The sequence below is a fragment of the Chiloscyllium plagiosum genome, unplaced genomic scaffold (assembly GCF_037043375.1).
Source record: "Chiloscyllium plagiosum isolate Xiang-an unplaced genomic scaffold, Cpla_swu_hap1 HiC_scaffold_8, whole genome shotgun sequence".
Classification (NCBI taxonomy): domain Eukaryota; kingdom Metazoa; phylum Chordata; class Chondrichthyes; order Orectolobiformes; family Hemiscylliidae; genus Chiloscyllium; species Chiloscyllium plagiosum.
Window position 1 is genome coordinate 60,415,352 of NW_028270146.1, and position 21,172 is coordinate 60,436,523.

The following is a 21,172-nucleotide window of genomic DNA, read 5'->3' on the forward strand; positions in this document are numbered from 1 at the left end:
GGTTTTGGCCCCAAAACTAGCAACAAACATTTTGCAAGGAATGGGGTGGAACAGATGTGGGAACAGAGATAATTTGTAGTTTGCACATCCATCGCTCATGGAGGCAACTGCACCTGTTAAAGTGCCTTTAGTGAAATCCAGTTTTTGCATATAAGATATCCAAACCAAGATTCATGTAGTTTTGACTTAGGGTGAAGTCTAAAGCTGCTGCAATTCTTTAGAGGATATAGGGAATCCAGTTGGAGAGCTGGGTACAGTTTTGGATAGATCCAGAAATACCTTTCAGAGACATTGGAAAAACTGGATAAACTCAATGGAACTGTGAACATATGAAGGCACTTAAATGTTCTAGACTTTACATTTAACAAAAAACTGTCGAGTAAAAGTAAATCTGTGTTTGCTGTTTCAATCTCTGTTGACATAAGCCTGAAGGATATTATTGTAGGATTTGTGCTTCATGACTGATTTGATAACCTTTCATTATCACATAGTCACTATCTCTTCTCAGTTTAATTGTTATCAGTGAGATTATGAATAGAATTGCTTGTAAGAAATTAAGTTGAAGCTAATGGCAGTGAATGGGTCAATGGAAGTTTTTTTTTAAAGTAGTGACTTCATGGATAGACATTTAGAACATTATCTTATTTCACCTAATTATAGGTCCATGAAGAATACTTGAGTTAGCATGAGGTTATAGACCATAAGACATAGGATCAGAATTAGGCCATTTGGCCCCCCAAGTCTTCTCTGTCATTCAATCATAGCTGATATATTCCTTAACACAATCTCCTGCCTCTGCTTGCAGCATTTGATCCCCTTACCAAGAAAGAACCTATCTACCTCTGTCTTAAATACTCTCAATAACTTAGCCTCCACAGTCCTCGGTGGATTCATCACTCACTGGCTGAAGAAATTCTTCCTCATGTCAATTCTAAAGGACCATCCCAGCACTCTGAGGCTGTGCCTTTGGGTGCTAGTCTCTCCTCTTCTCCAAGTCCACTCTATCCAGGCCTCTCTGTATTCCGAAAGTTTCAATCAGATCCATCCCCTCCCATTCATTCTAAGCTCCAATGTTTACAGACCCAGAGGCCTCAACCACTCCTCATATGACAAGTCCTTCAACCCAGGGTCATTCTTGGAAACCTCTGGATCTCCAAGGCAGAACATTCTTCCTTAGAAATGGGCTCAAAACTGCTTACAGTATTCCAAATGCCAGAGCCTTAAGGTCTGGATTCAAGGCTATGGGCCAAGTGCTGGTAAATGGGATTATGGGAAGGCGATGGCTTAGTGGTATTATCACTCGACTATTAATCCAAAAACCCAAAATAATGTTCTGGGAACCTGGGTTTGAATCCCGCCTTGGCAGATGGTGGAATTTCAATTCAATAAAAAAATCTGGAATTAAAGGTTGACTGATGACTACGAAACCATTAGAGAAAGTGAGGACTGCAGATACTGGCGATCAGAGTCGAGAGTGTGATGCTGGAAAAGCACAGGAGGTCAAGCAGCATCTGAGGAGCAGGAGAATCGACCTTTCGGGCATAAGCCTTTCATTAGGAATGACCATGAAACTATTGTCAAGTGTCGTAAAAACCCATCTGGTTCACTAATGTCTTTTAGGTAAGGAAATCTGCCTTCCTTACCTGGTCTGGCCTACATGTGACTCCAGAGCCACAGCAATGCCATTGACTCTCAACTGCCCTCTGAACTGGCCTAGCAAGCCACTCAGTTTTATCAATTGCTAGAAAGTCACAAAGAAATGAAACCAGACGGACCACCTGGCATCGACCTTGGAACCGGAAAAGACAACAGTAAAAACACTGTCAAATTCCTTTCCTACCAGCATTGTGGGTCAATCCACAACAAGTGGACTGCACTAATTCAAGAAGGCAGCTCACCGCCACCTTCTCAATGGCAAATAGGGATGGACTATCAATGCTGGCCAGCCAGTGATGCCCTAGTCCCTCAAATGAATAAAGAAAAGAGTTTTTCTTTACTTAGAATCCCTACAGTGTGGAAACAGGCCATTCGGCCCAGCATGTCCATACCGACCTTCGAAGGTCAGGTATTTCTCACGTGTCAGTGCAGACGCGATGGGCTGAAAGGCCTCTTCTGTACTGTCTGATTCGATGAGTATTTCCATTTATCACAGGCTTCAATAATGATGTCCCAGCTCTCCAGGAGCTGCCAAGCAGAAGTTGGCAGCCTCTGGGTCCTAAAGGCAGTTTGTCGAGGCCTACTCCTCCACAATCCAACAGCAAGAAGGTTCGTCGTTTTCATTTGCTTCATGCAGGTCGGGAATTGTAGAGAGTTGCTTTGTGTATTAGAGACATGAGTAGAAGTGTGGCTTTCAAAGGCCGTAAGCTGGGACTGACTACCCCTGAATGGGACAGTTAAAGGCTCCTCCCCCAACCCAGCATGCATGTCGATGTGGTTACCCAGTCACTTTATTGCCCAAGACAGCAGCCAATGACGGATGTTGCAGTTGAGGTCCTTATCAGGTTCAGAAAGTCCCCAGTGGACCTCCTTGTCTAAACCTGTTGAGAAGGGGATGAGTATCTCTCCAGTGTCATCACATTCATCAAATGGAAAATTCCACCCTTGATGTATCCAGGTCGTTGCAACCTGGCCTCTCTGGCCCCTGACAACCCAGAAGGCTCTGGATAAGTCATTTTCTTTAAATTACAGTGGGTCCACAGCCATGTAAAAAAAAATGGATCTGCACATTTAAATCAATTGCCATTTACTCAGGGGGAAAGAAATAGAATTGCTGAACATTCTCCGGAGCTTCATTGCAAACATATGTGATTCTTCATCCACAGAGGTGTGTTTTCCAAATTTCCAACTTTGGAAACAGTAGCTAATTGTTATTTTTTCATTTCTATCTCTCTGCTGTAGGACATTGAGATCAATTTGATTCTGGCTGAAATGATGAATCAGCAGAGGTCAGAGATTGAAATGGGACCTTTCTGACTTTTTATATCCCTTTTCTGCTCCAAATGCAGAATTTATTTACTGATCCAGCTAGAAGTTCAATCTATTCTCGAAAAGGAATTTCAGAGTTGCAAGCTATTTCAAATTCTTAGATGGACAAATCAGTTAACCTTCGCTTGCCTCGGTGCAATATAGTGCTGCTGATCCTATTCCAACACTAAGATCTGATGCCTGAATACCCTGAACTCATTAAAATGGCTAGTTGGATAAAGACTTGTAGGCCTCGTGCTGTAAAACCAGAAACACCATACTGAACGAAGAAGGGCAAAATCCCTTGAAACTCAGTAGCAAAATAGTTCAAATGCATGAACTTTGTAGAGGACAATTGACATACAGAGGAAAGTAAACATTCTGAAAATGCCTTTTAAATGTGTATCACCAATGTAAATCTCGCATTACAAAGGTCACACCATGGCTTTTTTTGATCAGAGTACTTGAAACTGAACAGTTTAAAGAACAAAAGCAAATCCAGGGGAACAGCAATGGCTAAGCAGTGGATAAAATTATTTACTTATAAAATATATAGAAATATCATTGTAATTTTAAAATTAGGGGAAGAGGATTCTTCTGCTAGAAAATTGCTGGAAGAATGGAGGAACAGGTGCTGTTGAGGACAGGAGCCAAGTAAGAGAGGGTGGGTAGAGTCCCCACCATTTTCCCGTTGACAGGGAAGTAAGAGGATAGCCAATTGAGCCATTTGAGTAGCCAGTTATGGTTGTCATCTACATCTGATGGCATTTTGCTGGTGGTAGGTTGGCCCTTTACCATGTCAGGAGATAGCCTGTCAGCCTCTTGGTTAGGATGAGCCCAGGCTCTGCCCAGAGTGGTAGTAGTGGCCCGTCACCTGTACTTAGCAGCCCACACTACCCTGCCAGGGACTACCTGACTGTCCCTGGCATCCTGCACCACAACCTTCCTGGCACACATACTATACTGAGGTAGTATATTGAATCAGCTGTGGAGGTTCAGGGCTATTAACTATCACTTATGTAAGTCATTATACATTTCAAGTTTTTATCATTCTCACTAGTATTCTGCTTGAAAATTGCGTCACAAGCAGTACATACAAAAAGCACTATATTGTAATAACCCGGTTTGTTCACTGGAGAGCAGTCTGCAGAAGATTAAAATTTTCCATTGCTATTTTCTAAATCACCACAAGATGGCAGCTGTTGTCAACCATACTGTGGTTTACAGTAAAAAAAACAGCAAACACTGAATTGTGGGACAGAAGAAGGGTTTTAAAAACTAGTGCTGAGGAAATCTTAAAAGCTGATACCACCAACTTTGTGGCTTTCCAAATGCATTTCTTTTGTATGTTTTGTCACTGTACATTGCTTATAATTTCCTCCCAGCAGTGTATCAGGTGTAAAATCAACTAGGAGAAAGTGAGGACTGCAGATGCTGGAGATCAGAGCTTAAAAACGTGTTGCTGGAAAAGCGCGCTAGAAAAGGATTCCTGAAGAAGGGCTTATGCCCGAAACATCGATTCTCCTGTTCCTTTGATGCTGCCTGACCTATCTGGTGTAAAACACAATTCCCAAAATAACTGACTGCTGTACAGCTCATCTGCCACAGAACTTCAGTTTATATCAAAGTAATAGCATTTATCATTAGTTCTGAAAACAAGGATACGCCTAGTAGGTCACAGGTCTGTGATTCTTGGCATTTGCAGGTCTAGGTCTTGCTATGCTCTTAAGAAGACAAGCTGAATGGGGAAAACTACATAAAAGTAGTCTGATCAGTCTCATGGGCCTCTCTGTGTTTGACTCTAGAGGGCACTTAATCGAAGTCTTTGTGCATGTAACCTGCTTCTCATTTTAGTTGTGGAATACATGAGAAGAAACATGAATACAGGAGTAATACATAGAGCCAAGAATGGGAAAGCAGAATATTTTTCAACATATTGTAATGCAAGGGGCGGCACGGTGCCTCAGTGATTAGCACTGCTGCCTCACAGTGCCAAGGACCCAGATTCAATTCCAGCCTCAGGTGACTGTCTGTGTGGAGTTTGTGCATTCTCCCCGTGTCCGCGTGGGTTTCCTCCAGGTGCTCCGGTTTCCTCCCACAATCCAAAGATGTGCAGGTTAGGTGAATTGGCCATGCTAAATTGCCCATAGTGTTAGGTGCATTAGTTAGGGCGGGGTGTGGGTTAGTCTTCGGAGGGTTGGCGTAGACTAGTTGGGCCGAAGGGCCTGTTTCCACACTGTAGGGAATTTAATCTAATCTTAATCTAAAACATGTCTTTACTAAAGACATTAAAAAATGTTTGAGAATTACAAAAGTAGATAGGAGAATGGATTTTATTTCATTTATACATATTTTTGGAACTACTATTTAATACATAGCATTGTATAATTACTATAATATTAATTTTATATGGTAATTTTGGATAACGGCTTGAATTTTTTTGATTAGATTCCCTACAGTGTGGAAACAGGCCCTTCGGCCCAACAAGTCCACACCAACCCTCCGAAGAGTAACCCACGCAGACCCATTTCCCTCTGACTAATGCACCAAACACTATGGGCAATTTAGCATAGCCAAATCACCTGACCTGCACATCTTTAGACTGTGGGAGGAAACCACACCACCCGGAGGAAACCCACGGAGAGAATGTGCAAAATCCACACAGACAGTCACACAAGGCTGGAATCGAACCTTGGACCCTGGTGCTGTGAGGCAGTAGTGCTAACCACTGAGCCACCATGCTGCCATTTACATTACACTTTAATATTTATCTTTGAAGGGTCTAATCATTTCAACATAGTGACTTTTATTGATAAATTTGGTAGCTGTATTTTGCACAGTAAGATTCATAACAATGAAATGAGACACTAATTGATCTGTTTTTGTTAGTGTAAATTGGGAAAGAATGCTGGTTAGGGCACAGGGATAATTTATTGCTTTTCTTTGAATAATCTACATTGAACTTTAGTTTTCCACTTGAATCACCAAGGCAAGCAAATGAAACCCTTAAAAATCACCTAATTGCCAGAACCTCCAATAGTATACTATTCTTGTCACTGCTGTGTTGTATTGGAATGTTAGCCTATTGGACGTGTTCACATTTCATAGCTCTCTCATTTCTAAATTGGAAGGGCAAGAGTTACTGATGAAGCTGTGTTAACTCAGGAATTTTATTCTACTTCTCACTGGAACTCTTTAGTGTTTTCCTTAAGATCATAGTTGTATTTTTATTCTACTTTATATCCTTGTCCTGCCTCTCTACCACCATATAATTCTACAGTTGAGAAATTAAATCTCACCTTAGATTACGAGTGCCATTTTGCATGTTCCTACAACAGGTGATTTACTTAAGAAGGCAGGAAAAGCCTTTGTTGATCTTGTTATCATGAGATGCTCCACTTGGCAGCTTATTCAATCTCTGATACCCCAATGAGTCATTATGGATATTTTGTGTGTATCTCGGCTGCGAGTGCCATGGCTGGAGCATGGAGCTACTCCCTGGATGAATTTACAATGAGGCATACATTACTATCATCATACTTCTGTGCTATTAATAAAATATGACCTCTGTGAGCAATTTAAATTGCCAGCAGAACTGCAGTGATTCACAACCTTGAAATACAAGTTGAAACTATAAAGGAAAATCTGCCATTCCAACATTCCCAGCAGGGAGCGTCATATGAAGGGAATGTGGATCTGGGAGGAAGGGATACATTAATGCGATCTTATCTACAACATATTCTCAGTACCATGAGAATTCTCATTGGGAGCACAGCAATCTGAAAATTTATTTCATGTCAACAAACACAAGTGTAAACACTGCTCTTTGGAGGGACTCTTCTTTTTAAAGGCATCAAACTGTAACCATACAGATTGTCTTCTAAATCACAACAGTGTCTTCACTTCAAAAATCCTTCATTATATATATAAAGCACTTTGAGACATTCTGAGGTGGTGAAAGGAGCTATGTAAATACAAGTTTTTCTCTACTCGAACTTGCATCTGCAACAAAAACAACGATGACAGCAAAAAAACCTTCACATTTTAACAAAGTGGCTGATGTTACAAAGGTATTTGCAAAGCAGAAGGTTGAAAAGGGTGTTGGAGAAGTGTCTTTGGCTAGCACATTCTATATCTTTGCACTCTTTCAAAGCAGATCTGCAATAAATCATCTAAATCTCATGGACCAAATGGAAAAGGGTTTGGAGTCAGCAGGATTCTTTGATGCTGTGATGCCTCCCCAGATCTGTGGAGAATAGCAATAGTATTACATGCAATGAAATCCAATATCTTTTTACCTGACAACCTATACATTTGCTGTGTGATGGTTATTGTCGGTAGTGACGTGCATTGCACACTTTCTTTTCCTGAAAAGTGAAGAGCATTCAAGAAGGATTCCAATGATTCTCTCTGTTTCCTGATAAGATTTTCTTGAATAAATAAAGGAAGTAATATTGGAATTATTCAGGGATCACCTATTTTAATCTGAACTCAGCTCCTTTGGCAACTGCTAGTATTATATATAAATACCTTTGATGTATATATAAAATACATGTGTAAATTACATAGAGATTGTACAACCTGTAAACAAATGCTTCTCTTTCTGATAGACTTCTGCTTATTCTGATAAGAAAAAGATCCAAAGCCTATGGTGATATGGCTGTCTTTTGTTTGTATTCGAATTGATACCCTTATTGCCTACATTTGATTTGCTGAGGTGGCAGGTTAGCTATGTTGAATGGCATGATTGTTTTTGTATTAGCCTTCATCTTAGGCCCATCTGTTTTACATTAGTCAGACTTCACAGCCAAACGTTGCTGCCCTTCCTCTATCCTGACACTTGTAGCCCCCCCACCCCCCCTCCATTATCAAAGTAAGCACAAAGAACTGCCTGGGTTGGCCTTACAGCTGTGCTTTACAGCTTGGAACTATTACCACAAAACAAGTAACACAGAACTTGAACCAGCACACATTCCTATTAGTTCCATATGTATTGTGAACTGTTCCATCAACAGTTTTGACATTAAATGTGATGTAGTCAGATCAGTATATAAAAGTGTTCAATAACATGGGATGGAATTTTCACTCCCTGCTGTGGTGAGAGCAGTGGAGGTCAGCAAAATACAAGGAGAATGAAGCAATTATTAAAACATTAAGAAAAAGTTTTGCAATTTTCTCCTTGAACCTTAAAATGGTGACTTCAGAATCTTGCCATCAAGTTGTGACTACTTATTTCCATGTAGTGCATTACATTGGTACCCCAACTCACTTTATTTGTACCCTACTTCCAATTCTTTAATTCCTTCTTACTTTGGGAAGGAAAAAAGGCACAAATTCATGACTTTATTCAGGTAACCAGCAGCTGCAGCCCACCAATTGGTTGTTCTGGCCCACTTCCAAATGTTTCTTCATTATAATATCCCTAGATCCTCCATGACATCATAATGAAAGCTGTCAGGCCAATCTCACACCACTTTGGCACTTTGCTTTGGAGTTCGTGGATACCCTGTGACTCGCAAGCTTCTGCCAGGTTTCTTTACATACAGGGTCCCAGGATGCATCTCCTAACTCTTGGCTTGCTTTCTTAACACTCACTCACTTTGCAATTACTTTGCAGTCTCTGTCTACTTCACATTACTATCTTAGCACATGATGATTTACTTTAGTACTGAATTACAATAGGCAGTTCACATTGCTTTTTAGCATAGAGGAAGAGGCAGGACACTTGTCACAATGGGGAGCACTGAATAACCAAGGGGGTGGACATGTCATTGTATTGGACTGTGCTATATTAAAGTAACACATGCAGCATGTGCCAGCAAATTATGGACCAAACACACTACATGTGCTTCCAGCACGTGGCTACATGGGAAAGTTGAAGGGGAGCAGTCCTTAGTGAGGTGAGGTTTAGCTGCAGTCAGGCAGCTGGTACTGTCACAGTCAGTCGAAGGACTTACCTGATTTCAGATCCATGGGGCTGGCTCCAGTCAATCACACACTTGGTCCTACCAGACTGCAAAGATGCTTGTCCCTGCAGTCCAGGGATTCAGCTGTAGTCAGTTGAAACTTTATTGCTGGAACAGCACAGCAGGTCAGGCAGCATCCAGGGAACAGGAGATTCGACGTTTCGGGCACAGGCCCTTCTTCAGGAATTCAGCTGTAGTCAGACCTACAAGTTAAGAGCAACCAATCTGAGAACAACAGTCAGTCCAGGTGATAGGCCACAGTTAGTCCTGGGGTCTTGGTCAGTAATGCTCAGGAGGCTTCTTGGTGAATGTTGATGGAGGTCCTGGGGTAAGCAGGCAACTCCATGCATGGGCTTCACTGTATTCAGTCAGTGAGAGATTGGTGACGGTGACAGTGACAGAGACTTCTCACTGATGAAGATTACTCTCGCCTCTACATGAGGACAATGTAGTACCAGTAAGGGTTTGGGAATCTCCAAAGCCATGATCTTGGAGGTTAAATTGGGCACCTGATTGGGTCTACAAAATTGAAGGGGCATAGAGTGGAATAAACTTTTTCCCTTAGCAGAGGGTCAATTATCAGGGGGTCATAAAGTTTAAGAAAAGGGGCAAGATGTTTATAGGGCTTTAAGGAGAAATATTTTCATCCAGAGGTTGATGGGTATTTGGAAATCTGAAAATGCTTGAAATGGTTGTAGAGGCAGGCATCCATGCAGAAGTTAAGAACTATATAGACTTCAAACCCCACAGCACACAAGGCTACAGACTTGGGAAATGGGATTTAGAGTAGATAGGTGCTTAATGAATGACACATACATGATAGGCCAAAGGGTCTCTTTCTATGCTGTGTACTCTCGGACTATAAATTGAATATAAGAAGCTCAAGATAAGGCCTTAGAGATCACAGGAACAGAAACAAAAGAGAGCAAGATGAATGGAGGGAGCAGGATTTTTGTATCTCAGTTGAACTCACTTTACAATGTCAAATCATGAGACAACAGTGAAATAACTACATAAAACAGCTAACACAACAAAGTGGGTAGAGTAACTTAGTTCAGGCTCTGCAAGAAGCAGTTGCAGTAATCATAGAGTCAGAGATGTACAACACAGAAACATGCCCTTCAGTCTAATTTGACCAGATACTCTACATTAATCTAGTCCCACTTGCCAGCATTTGGCCCATATCCCTCCAAACCCTTGCTGCTCAAATAGCCATCCACATGCCTTTTAATTTTTGTAATTGTACCATCCTCCACCACCTCCTCTGGGAGCTCATTCCATATTCACACCATCCTCTGCATGAAAACATTGCTCCTTAGGTCCCTTTTAAATCTTTCCCCTCTCACCTTAAACCTATGCTCTCTAGTTTTGGACTTCCCTATCGTGGGAAAAAAGACCTTGTCTATTCACCCTATCCATGCCCCTCATGATTTTATAAACTTCTATAAAGTCACCGCTCATCCTTTGACGCTCCAGGGAACATCAACCTATTCAGTCTCTCCCTATAGCTCAAATCCTCCAACCCTGGCAACATCCTTGTAATTTTTTTCTGAACCATGTCCAGTTACACAACATCCTTCCTATAGCAGGGAGACCAGAATTGAATGCAGTATTCCAAAGGTTGCCTATCCAATGTCCTGTACAGCCACACCATGACCTTCCAACTCCTATACTCAATACTCTGACTGTCCACTTATTCAGTAAAGCTGTCCATCCTTCAATTGAGCTTACCGAGTGCTTCTGACAAACCTGCCTGCTGTTCCTGTATCTGTCTGCATTTTGCTGAGGTCATGAATGGCTGAGACCATTTTGATCACGTTCTGCCTGGGACTGACTAGGTGTCCAGTTTCTGGTAATCCCCTGGGTGCTTTTGGCCAGCTGCAGAGACATGTCAGTGACATGCTCACCAAATTGTGCACCCAATTCTAATCGAGATAAAGTAACCATTGAAATAATTCTGAGCTGGTTCAGGAGAGATTATTAAGAAGATTCCAGAATACGTAATCGGACAGAGAATATAGAAAGGGTCAAGAACCTAACTTCAAACACAGCAAATAAGGGGATAAATATGAAAAGAGAGTAGTCAATGCAGAGCCGAGGGTGTTGTACTTAAATGTGCACGTTATACAAAACAAGGTAAATGAAATTGAACACAACCACCTGATGAAGAAGCAGTGCTAGTGCTTCTAAATAAACCTGTTGGACTACTAGCTGGTGTTGTGAGATTTTTAACGGAGATTGAAATTGGCAGGTACAGTGTTGTGGGTATCACAGATGTGGCTGATCAGGGTCAGAAACTAACTATCCAAGGGTACTCATCCTAATGAAAGGATGGACAGGTGGACAGAGGGGTTGGGGTTGCCATTTAAGAAATTAGAACCTTAAAAAGTAGGCTCCCTTCCAATAAACTCTGGCCAGCTCCTCTCCCTCATGTCTTTGTAGTTATCATTACTGAATTATGATATTGTTGCATCTGATTCAAGCTTCTCCCTCTCAAACTGCTGGGTGAATTCTATTGTATTATGGTCACTTCCCCTTGGGGTTCCTTCTCCTCAGGTGAAGCTTTTATTGATAGAGAGATTCAGTTTCGGAACCATGAGGTCATGCTGCAGCTGCACAAAACTCTGATGCGGCCGCACTTGGAATATTGCATACAGTTCTGGTCATCGCATTATAGGAAGGATATGGAAGCTTTGGAAAGGATTCAGAGGAAATTTACTAGGATGTTGCCTGGTACGGAGGGCAGGTTTTATGAGGAAAGACTGAGGGATTTGAGGCTGTTTTTGTTAGAGAGAAGAAGGTTGAGATGTGACTTAATTGAGACATATAAGATAATCAGAGGGTTAGATAGGGCAGAACCTTTTTCCTCGGAGGTAATGGCTATCACCAGGGGACATAGCTTTAAATTGTGGGGTGATAGATATTGGACAGATGTCAGAGGTAGGTTCTTTACTCAGAGAGTCGTAGGGGTATGGACCGCACATCTTGCAACAGTAGTAGACTCACCAAATTTAAGGACATTTAAATGATCATTGGATAGGCATATGAACGAGAATGGAATAGTGCAGATTAAATGGACTTCAGATTGGTTCCACAGGTCGGTGCAACATTGAGGAGTGAATGGTCTGTACTGCACTGTTATGTTCGATGTTCTCAAGCTCCTTATTCAAGTCTGCCTCATTACACATCACCAGATCCAAAACTGCCTGTTCTCTAATGGAGTCTACCACAAGCTGCTCCTAAAAGTCCATTTCTGATAAACAGTCCATGAATTTCTTTTCTTGGATCCACTACCAACCCGATTTTCCCAGACCACCTTTATGTTGAAGTCCCCCATGATCGTATGCGTCTTCTCCCTCCTAATTTATTTTCTGGCTCACATCCTGACTACTGCTGGGACACTGTCCATAACTCCCATCAGGGTCTTTTTTTTTCTTTGTGGTTCCTCAACTCTACCCAGACAGATTCTTCTCCTTCTGATCCTATGTCACTTCTTGCTATAAATCTAAATTCATTTCTTGCTAACAAGGCACCTCTGTCCATCTGCCTGTCCTTTTGATAGAACACCTATCCTTGGATATTTGGTTCCCAGCTCTGATTACCTTGCAGCTGTGTCAATTTTAATCTGTGCGACAAGCTCATTTAAGTACAATTCTCTCAGTCCTGCATTGACAGTCCCCTTCTCATAGTTGTCCCCTTATCTTCTGTTCATAGTCTCTGGCCTATTACATGTTCTGGAAACTTTAATAATCTCTCCTGAGCCCTCCAACTGTTTCCATAATTTTCTATGCAATTGAACCCACCCCTACTGCTAACTAGTCGAAAGCTCTATCGACAGCCCTCGTTATTTCAATCAACCAGAACTCTGGTACCTGCATGACTCAGCTGTAGGAGATAGTGAGGACTGCAGATACTGGAGAATCAGAGTCGATAAAGTGTGGCACTGGAAAAAGCACAGCTGTAGCCTGTCCCATCAGAACAGCTCCATCCTTCTTCAGAACTGATGTATTCCATGCATTTGAACGTGTTTCTCCCATATCAACGTTTGAGCCACGCTTTTACTTCTTAATCTTATCGACCCTGTACCAATTTGTTCATGGCTCAGATAGTAACCAGAGATTATTACCTTTTTGATTCTGCCTTTTCATTTCGCTCATATTCACTCCACAGATCCTCTCACTTTCTGTCCATTGATACCTACATGGGCCACAACTGGATCTATCTATACCACTCCAAGTTCCTCTGCAGCCCAGATGAGATGCCCGAACCCAACACCAGGCAATTAACACGGCTTTTGGGACTCTCAATACTGGCCACAGAAAACAGTGTCTATTCCCTGGACTGTATTATCCCTGATTACAATGACATTCCTTTTTCTCCCTCTTCTGGAATGCTTTTAGTTTGCAAGAGCTTTAGTTTGACATAGTTCTTCAATATTTATGAACTACATAAGTGTTTTTCTTTAGCTTATATAGCTTCTTGCATTTTCCACATTGATATTCAAAGTGTGATGTACAGGCTTATGGCACAATACTGTCAGTTCAAGGAGCTCAGCAACTATTAGCATGTTGCACTGCACGTGAGCAGAACATAAAAAGGAGTGATTGCTTCAGCTGCCAATTGAAATGAGTTGCTTCATCTCATGTCATTTTAATTTCGTATTAATTATTATTAATAATATTAATTTAAATCATTGCTAGCTACATCGGAGTAACTTTTAACTCATGTCTGTTAAATAAATTCCATTAATCTGTTAACTTCAGTCCTTTCCTTCCTGCCTTCAATTTTGCCAATGAAAAGCATTCTTCCCAAACTCTGTGTTATTACAAGAGGTCTGAGAATGGATAATTTTGCTCCCATTTTACAACCATAAAAATAGATTAGAAAAACATTTAATATACAGTGTGAGAACTGTGGGGTACACTTTCAGCAGAGTGTAGCAGCCACCATATTGGTACAGGCATCTAAACACCTTCCAGAGCCTGCAGTCCTCTGCATTAAGCAAGCATTGTCAACATCATTTGCAAGAAAGGGGTCTAGAATCTTTTTTTCATGTCTCCTTTCCAAACTGTTTTGCTCTGAATGCAGCTGGTATCTATCTATATCTCACATTTTATTAATCAACAATTCTTAAAAGGACCAACAAGAGACTGATCACCATTTAAACTAAGTTTTGTAAAATATACCAATCAACATGTGAACTTGAATTTAACTCTGAAGAATGTCAAATTTGAATTGTTTTAAAAGCAGGTCTGTGGAAATGGAAGGAGCAGGGCCTGTTGTCAGCTCCTACTCAGTCCCCTTCTAATCTTGGCGCCAACACTTTCCGAGTCATACTTGAGGTCCACTATGGCAACACAACAGGCAGGAATTGATCATATTTCACTGACAAGCACTTTCAGAACACCCAGCGTGTGTCTGCAGATATCCAGTCTCATAAATAAAGTTCAATATTGCACGTACCTCAGGTTTATCCATTACAGTGAAGGGACAGAATTTAGAAGTCCAATATTACCATTTCAGCAGAATTTTAGTTAGAATAAAAGTTGTCTTAAAATTACATAATCTTCAATACTTAGAACATTTTGAAGAGTGCTTCTTTTTGGCTTTTGAACAATTTTATTGCTGAATTAATTTCTTTACAATACTTTGGCAAAAATGCTTGAAGCAATGTTTTGTGAATCAAATCTGATAATGTGAGAAAGTAAAATTGATTATTTGGTGTAAACAGACATTAGCCCTGAGCTTCTGTGAGAGTTCTCTCCATTTCTTTGCAGAAATTTGAGAGAATCTTGGAGCCTCTGAACAAATGGAATAGGTAAAAATTAAGGGAGCGTTGATAGTGTAATGACGGTGTTACAGGGCTATTAATTCAGAACCCCAGGTTAAAATGCTTGAGGGTCAAGAGTTCAAATCCCACCATGGCAGATGGTGAAATTTGAATTCAATAAAAATCTGGATTATCTAGCCTAATTACAGACACGTAGCCTCTGTCAATTGTTCTAAAAATCTATCTGGTTAATTGATTTTCTTTAGGGAAGGAAATCTGCCTTCATGTGTCTCCAGACTCACAGCAATGTGGTTGACTCTTAGCCCCCACCTCTATATAATTAGAGATGAGCATTAAAAGTTGCCCTGACCAGTGATATCCACATTCCGTGAACAAATAAAAAGTGAAGACGCCATTTGCAGCCTTTTCTGAGGACCGTTCCATAGACATGGCAGGAGATTGCTTGAGTAAGTCCTTGTTAAAATTTAAAAGACCATGATTAAAGAACAATTCAATCAACTAGTGCCTTCTTTAAAGATATATTACAATAACGCAGGCATGAGAAATGTATTTCACAACTGGAATGCAAACAAATGCATAAAACTGTACAAGGAGTCAAAAACAATTATGGAAAATCATGCAACCACTGTGGAGGACCTTTTTAGGAAAGGGAAACCATTGAAAAAGGAGTTGGAGAATCTCAAAAGCATAGTGCAATTATGGCTAAAGTGAGGAAGTGGAAATGTTTCTCAATGAGTACTTAGCTACCATATTTACAACAATTGAAGGAAATTGTTAAGGTTATGAATACATAAAACAATAATCATGCATTAGTAAGGAAATAATTAAAGAACTAAGAACAGTAACAGCACAGCAAAGCCTCTTTGGCCCACTAAGTCTGTACCAACACATGACACCCTTCTAAACTAAAAACCTTTTGCCTCAATGCAGTCTGTTTCCCTCTCTTGCCTGCCTGTTTTCACATATCCATCAAGATGCAACTTAAGCATTGCTACTCCATCTGCTTTTATCACTCCTCTGGCAGTGTGTTCCACCTACCATTCTCTGTGTAAAAAAAAATCTTTCATCTCTTTAAAACTCACCCCTTTTTACCTTAAACCTACGTCTTCTGGTATTTCTACCCTGGGAAAAAGATTCCAATGACCCATTCTAGCCATGCCTCTCAATTTTGTAAACTTCTATCAGATTGCCCCTCAGCCTCTGACACTCAAGTGAAAACAAATGAAGTTTGTCCAATCTCTTCTCATAGCTAATATCCTCCAAACAAGGCAACATCCTGGTAAACCATTTCTATTCCCTTTCCAAAACCTCTACATCCTTCTGATAGGGTGGCAACCAGAATTATATGTAATATTTTGAAATACGGCCTTACTAAAGTTCTGTAAGTGCAACATGATTTGCCAATTTGTGTATTCATGCCATAGCTACTTGACTAACTTATCCACTTTTTTTTGCCACTTTCAGTGTACTATGAAACTATACACCTAAATCCCTCTATGTTAGTGCTTCGAAAGATTCTGCTATTCACTGTATACTTGCCTTCTGCATTAGACCTTCCAAAATGCATTAACTTGCATTTGTCTGGATTTAATTCCATCTGCCTTTCCTCCACTCAAGCTGTATCCTCTGGCAATCCTCCTCACTATCTGCAGGTCTTCTACAAACTTACTAAATCTAACCATCTGCATTCTGCTCCAAATTATTTATATATCACTAATAAGTGCCCTAGCACAGAACCCTTTGGAACACCACTGGTCACAATCTCCAGTCAGAGAAACAAGCTTCCACTGCTATTCTGTCTATAGTCAAGTCAGTTCTGTATCCATCTTACCAGCTCACTACTGATCCAATGTGGCTTCACCCTCTGTATTGACTTGCCATTAAGGACATTGTTAAAGGCCTTGCTAAAGTTTGACAATGCCCTAAATCATCTTTGTCACTGCTTCAAAGAACTCAATCAAATTTGAGAAACGCAACATTCCCCTCACAAAGCCATGCTGCCTACTTCTAATAAGTCCATATTTTTCAAAATGTGAGTAAATCCTGACCCTAAGAATCTTCTCCAAATATTTCTTTACCAGCAACGTAAGGTTTACTGGGCTGTAATTTCCCATATCATCCCTGTTGACCTTTTTAAAGCAGCAACATTGGCTATTCTCCAGTCCTTTGGGACCTCTCGTGACTAAAGAGGATACAGACATTTCATATAAGACCCCAATAATTTTCTACCTCAGTATTCTGGAATAGATTCAAAACAAAAGTTCTAAATAAAGCAAAAAAAAACTTATAAAAACAGTAATCACTGCTCCAAGAAAAATAGAGGAAATCAGCTCAAGCACTGAAAAAAAAACTCAAAAAAAAGGAACAGCTCTCACAGTCATGATTCTCTATCATGCACCATTTTGGATGTTTTCATGAACTACAGTTAAACTTGAAAGCATTCAAAAAAGATTTACAAGTATGTTGCCGGGTTTGGAGAATTTCATCTATACGGAGAGGCTGAATAGGCTGGGGCTATTTTCCCTGGAGATTCAGAGGCTGAGGGGTGACCTTATAGAGGTTTATAATATCTTGAGCAGCATGGATTGGGTCAATAGCCAAAGTCTTCTTCCTAGGGTAGAGGAGTCCAAAACTAGAGGGCATAGGTTTACAGTGAGAGGGGAAAGATTTAAAAGGGACCCAAGGGGCAATGTTTTCATGCAGAGAAACAAGCTGCCAGAGGAGGTGGAGGAGTTTGGCATAATTACAACATTTAAAAGGCATCTGAATCGATATATGAATAGGAATGGTTTAGAGGGATATGGGCCAAATGCTGCCAAATGGGACTAGATTAATTTAAGATATCGCAGCATGGATGTGTTGGACCAAAAGGTCTGTTTCTCTGCTGTACAATTCTGTGACTCTATGAGAGCCCATCTAGTCCTGGGGAATTGTCTAATACTTTTCAAAATACCCAACACCACATTTTTGGGGATTTATCTATTTTTAATCCCAGTGCCAGATGTTGCACATAAAACATTGAAGGAATTGGGAGAAGGACTTTGTGTTTCTTTTCCAATCTGTTTTCATTGCTTTTGATTCAGATGACCGCAAATGAATCACACAATGGTTGTCTTCTGTAGCAGGCAGTGTGTCTTAACTGACAGTGCACAAGTGTAGACAAGCCATGCATACACTGGAAACATCCAGACAATGTACCACCTTCCATTAGATTGGCAGGATTCCTAGTGAGGAAGGGTCCAATCAACTTTGTACATATGTTTCTGCAGGGAGATGTTCCCCAACTACAAAGGTCATCACTATGAACATTCAGTTAATGCATGACCATGGTCAGAAAATCCTTTTGGATTTTCCTTGAATGCCTGCAAACCTGACAGCAGTCACAATGCCTTCATCTCATAACAGTCAGTTGTACCTCCCAACTTTGAGCTCCCACATTGACCCAAAAGTTGGCAGCTGAGTGATAAGAGATTTCCACTGACTAATATCTTGTTACCTGACTACACTAAGACAGTGTGCTCTTAACAAAAACCATTCAGCAACCAGAAATGTTGTGGGCCCAACCTTTGGTGTTCTGAAGCAATGGCTCCTCTGTCTGATCTGCTGATAATATCTTCCATTACACAGCAGGCTTTTGATAGGTTGCAGAGCACACAGACTTTCCATCATGAGAAGAAGAGGAGGAATCAAGGTAGCTTCACTAAAGACAGGTTTTTCACGAGTAGGCACTGTGACACTGACTCACTTAAGAACACAATATTTACACATTTCCCATTTTGTTCTATCTGTTATGTACTAATCACAGGATCCATTAGTGCAAAATCTGAAAATTAAAATCACTAACAAAAAAAATCTTAATTGATTGTATCAAAGAGCACTCGATAATAAATACAAAATCATATTCATCATTGTGCATACCTTTAGTTCCAGTATTACAGTTATCTTGGCCTGGCTCAGTGCTCCTCAATAATAATACTCCAGAGGCTGCAGCATGGCTGGCGGAAGGCTGCTGAACATCATTGGGGGATACTGAAGATTGCTTTGAAGGTTGGTTGAATGATGTTCTTGGAGTGACAATGGTGAATATATAGGTATTGTCATCCTGACACAAGAGGTTCATAAACCATGGAACAAAAGCACTACTCAAATGTACAACCGCCTGCAAGCTCTGATCCATTGATTAATGCGAGGCAGTGTGACAATGACACCAAATATAGTAGTGATGACCTCACTTTAATTTTTATTGCATCTCTGATTTTTGGTGGCTTCTGTCTATGCTGTAGTGGAAACTCAGACATCAAACACTCCATCACGGGTGTGTCTGCCAATGCCCTCTTGGAGTTGGCCACCACTTCCAAGGAGGGAATAATGGATACCAAGATCTGTACAAAGGTCCTTGGAAACATGAAGCCCAACTCCATTAAGTTTCTTGGCAATGACAAACGTACTGTTTAGCAAGCTTGTCAAGGTGGCAAATACAAGAACATCAGTATTTTCTTGTTCGCCACCCCATTAACATTCTAATCAAATTAATGTGTCCCTGCAGCAGAACCTACCTGTATTCTGCTGATTTGGAGAGCTAGCACACAAACATTCTTTTCCTGTTGGCCTGGCTGCAGGCTTTTAATGCCCAGTGACCCCAAACAACCCTCAAGACAATAAGTAGTAAGATAGCAGACCATTCAACCCTTCAAATCACTGCCATTCAATTAGTCAGATCAGGCTGATCTTCTACTTCATCATTTTCCTGTACTATCCCTGTGTCCTTTAGTCTGTAGAAATATAGTAATTTGAATCTTAACACATGAGCCTCCATAGTCCACTTAAGTCAGCACACAGTCAATTTATCAGCTGGTGGTTGAAAGTGTCATGTCAAATGACTATTTCTTCATCAAACCCTTCAACATGGGACTGCATTGGTTGGCCGGGTAACACATATTTGATACCTGAAAGCAAAAATACAAAAGGGGATAATTGAGGGAAGGGACTTGGATGGAAAGCAATTGGTGTGAGGTCACATTTGCGAAGTTGCATTAGGGAAGGAACTCAACATCATCCTGAAAGTTCTCAGTGATGAAGAATGGAGTAACCTCTGTCAAAGCTGGCCCCATGATATGGAGTACTGACAACCTCCAGAGGGCTCAGGAAATGTCAGAGTGCCTGTCTCCTACCATCATATCATTTCCCTTCATGTTATGGGCTAGTTTGTCCAGTCATTGTGTTGCAGTGTATTTGGGTGATGTGCCTGCTACAGTGTAATAGCTAAAAGAATGTAGAAACAAGAAGTTGAGAGAAAAACTAGCAGCATTTGGTATAAGTGGGAGGGCAAGGTGGGATATCAGATTGTTGGGCATGAGTGTCAATTGCTCAAGATTAGCTATGGGTAAATGATAGGCATGTTGTGTATTAATCATCATTAAAAAAAAATCAAGGGCTTCCTGGCCTCCTGTCGATACTTGCTGTCTCTCCTCCTTGCTTCCACCTGAGCTACTGTCACCAACACCTTCAAATACCAGAGACCCCACTTTCCTATTCCTCCATTTTCTTGCTTTTCCTTCTTGGGTAGACAATCTGCTGCCTCTGCAGAACAAATGCATCATGTTTTCAGAGGAGCAGCTGCCTTTAAGATGTGCATTTAATTCGCTCTGATACTTGGCTTTCCTGTTAACTATTTAACCAGGTAGCAACTGAAATCATTTCATTAAAGAGCAAGCAGAAGGTTTATATGGTGCCTGTTTCAACTGGAGTAGCTTATGGGTTTTGCAGCTCCCCATCCCCTCACCCTAAAAGCAGGTCAAAGTGAAGTTTCTCCCCCTACCCCTTTCAGTTGAGGCTGTATTTATTTTATAAGGATAAATCTATTTATTTAAAGCTCCTGTTTACAAGCTGGTTAAAGTTTGCTTTCCACTTTCTTCTTTTCATGGAAGCTTTCATACTCTCTCTAATGCTTTGCTTTCTTACTTATTGTCTGTTTACTTCTCCCTCCCCCAAAATATGACAGGATTAGCAGGAAAGCCTGGAGAGAAGCAGCAGTCAAGGCAGCTGTCAACCCTTCGAGGCTCAGTATGAAAAGCCATGAAGAGGCTGCAAGGGTGTTTGGAACAGAGCCAAAAGCACAGGGGCACAAGAAAACATTCTCAGAAGCAAGCAGGAAAGCCTCAGGCTATGTATCGGGCCTACAGTGAAAGCTTTTCGCATACATAGTCAAGATGTTGCACAGAGTCTAGTGTGCTTATAGTTAATTTTTGTCTGCATGAATACTTCAACCAGTGTCAGGAAGGTCGGTTGTGGTCCTAACTACTCCCTCTCCCCATGGATACTAGGAATGTGTGCGCTTAATGTTATTACTGGATATGGGTTAGGCCAAGAATTTTTTATTGGAACAGACCCATTGTAAATCAGAGCTAATTTCAACTTGAAACAGCAAAATCATTCCTGATTATTTCAGCTG

At 40.9% G+C, this 21,172-nt stretch overlaps 1 protein-coding gene across 10 annotated transcripts in view; it reads left to right on the forward strand.

Moving 5' to 3' along the window:
• The window catches only part of kiaa0586 (KIAA0586 ortholog), a 530,738-nt gene that overhangs the window by 468,928 nt on the left and 40,638 nt on the right, over nt 1-21,172 (forward strand). The window contains exons 32-33 of one of the 10 annotated variants that reach the window (XR_006312780.2): nt 14,967-15,167; nt 18,646-18,769. The exons of 8 other annotated variants lie outside the window; for them this stretch is intronic. Coding sequence is in view for 1 of the 2 variants with exons in the window: in XM_043697765.2 (XP_043553700.2) it covers nt 18,646-18,734 (89 nt within the window). In the remaining variant the exon portion in view is untranslated. Of the gene's footprint in view, nt 1-14,966; nt 15,168-18,645; nt 18,770-21,172 lie in introns of those variants that run through there. One more of the 10 variants, XM_043697765.2, reaches the window with a different exon arrangement.